This window comes from Aplysia californica, unplaced genomic scaffold (assembly GCF_000002075.1).
Source record: "Aplysia californica isolate F4 #8 unplaced genomic scaffold, AplCal3.0 scaffold00402, whole genome shotgun sequence".
Lineage (NCBI taxonomy): Eukaryota > Metazoa > Mollusca > Gastropoda > Aplysiida > Aplysiidae > Aplysia > Aplysia californica.
In genome coordinates, this window is record NW_004797672.1 from 295,074 (window position 1) to 296,179 (window position 1,106).

General features: G+C 42.8%; 1 protein-coding gene across 1 annotated transcript in view; it reads left to right on the plus strand.

The window, feature by feature from the left end:
• Positions 1 to 1,106, plus strand: part of LOC101854268 (glucagon-like peptide 1 receptor) — a 72,064-nt gene that overhangs the window by 68,820 nt on the left and 2,138 nt on the right. The window contains exon 11 of the mRNA XM_035971240.1: positions 98 to 280. Coding sequence (XP_035827133.1) covers positions 98 to 280 — 183 coding nt within the window. The remainder of the gene's footprint in view (positions 1 to 97; positions 281 to 1,106) is intronic.

Sequence of the window (1,106 nt, forward strand, 5' to 3'; positions counted from 1 at the left end):
GATGATGATGATGATGATGATGATGATGATGATGATGATGATGATGATGATGAGGATGATGAGGATGATGATTTTTTTTCTTCTCTTTCCCAGAAAGCTGGCCAAATTCATCCTGGTGCTGATCCCTCTGTTCGGCATCATGTACATTGTGTTCTACGTGGCTGTGCCGTCCAACTTCGAGGAGACAGACTTCAACGTGGCCTATCTATACCTGGAGATGGGCTACAACTCCTTCCAGGGATTTCTCCTCGCCCTGCTCTTCTGCTTTCTCAACGAAGAGGTGGGTTTCTCAAAAGAGCTCCGGAAATTTGAGCCTGTTTTTTCTGCTACTATCGATTCTTTTTTTATGTGTTAGAGATTCAAGCCGAAGGGCTAGAACTCAAATGGCCACTGGATCGTAAAAGTAAAGTATGTATTACTGATATTAGAGATAATACACTGGTATTGAGTAATGATATTTTTTTCAAAATATGGGTAAGACCTTTTCTGTTCCCTTAAGTTCCTAAACTACGAGATAGTTTAGTCCTCTCTTTAAAAGCAACTAAATAAAACGAACGCACAATCTGAAAATAATATTGCCCGTATTATGCAAAGAGTTTATCATGGAAATATAAGAAGCACATAAGTATGTTGTATTATCATTATCACCGATGCCACCATTAAAATCAGGCGTTTGGACTTCTCTGTTGACATCCACCCCTTGGAGCTCGTATGACCTTGTGCAGTTGCGAGCGCCGTAAAACATTACTGAAACTAAAGTCAGGCGTAGATTTCCGCACCCTTTCAAACCACGCTGGAGCGAGCTGTGTAAAGACGACACTGAGGATGATTAGATCTGACTGGTACGCTAAAACTCATCAAAGTGCAGGCTAATGTTAAGGCTCAGGTAAAGTATTATGTGGGGGCTCTCGTGGCCTAGAGGTTAAGATGTTGGCCTCTCTCTCAAAGGTCCCGGGTTCGAATCTGGGTAGCGACCGAAAAATTTTCTTCTCTAAAATTGTCTCCTTTCACCTCCTTTCCTGCTCTCTAGCAATGTTCTGTTGTCTGCTTTCAATTCCACTTTCTGTCCCCACGCCTTCACCTCCTTTGCTCCCTCCTCTGGGCTC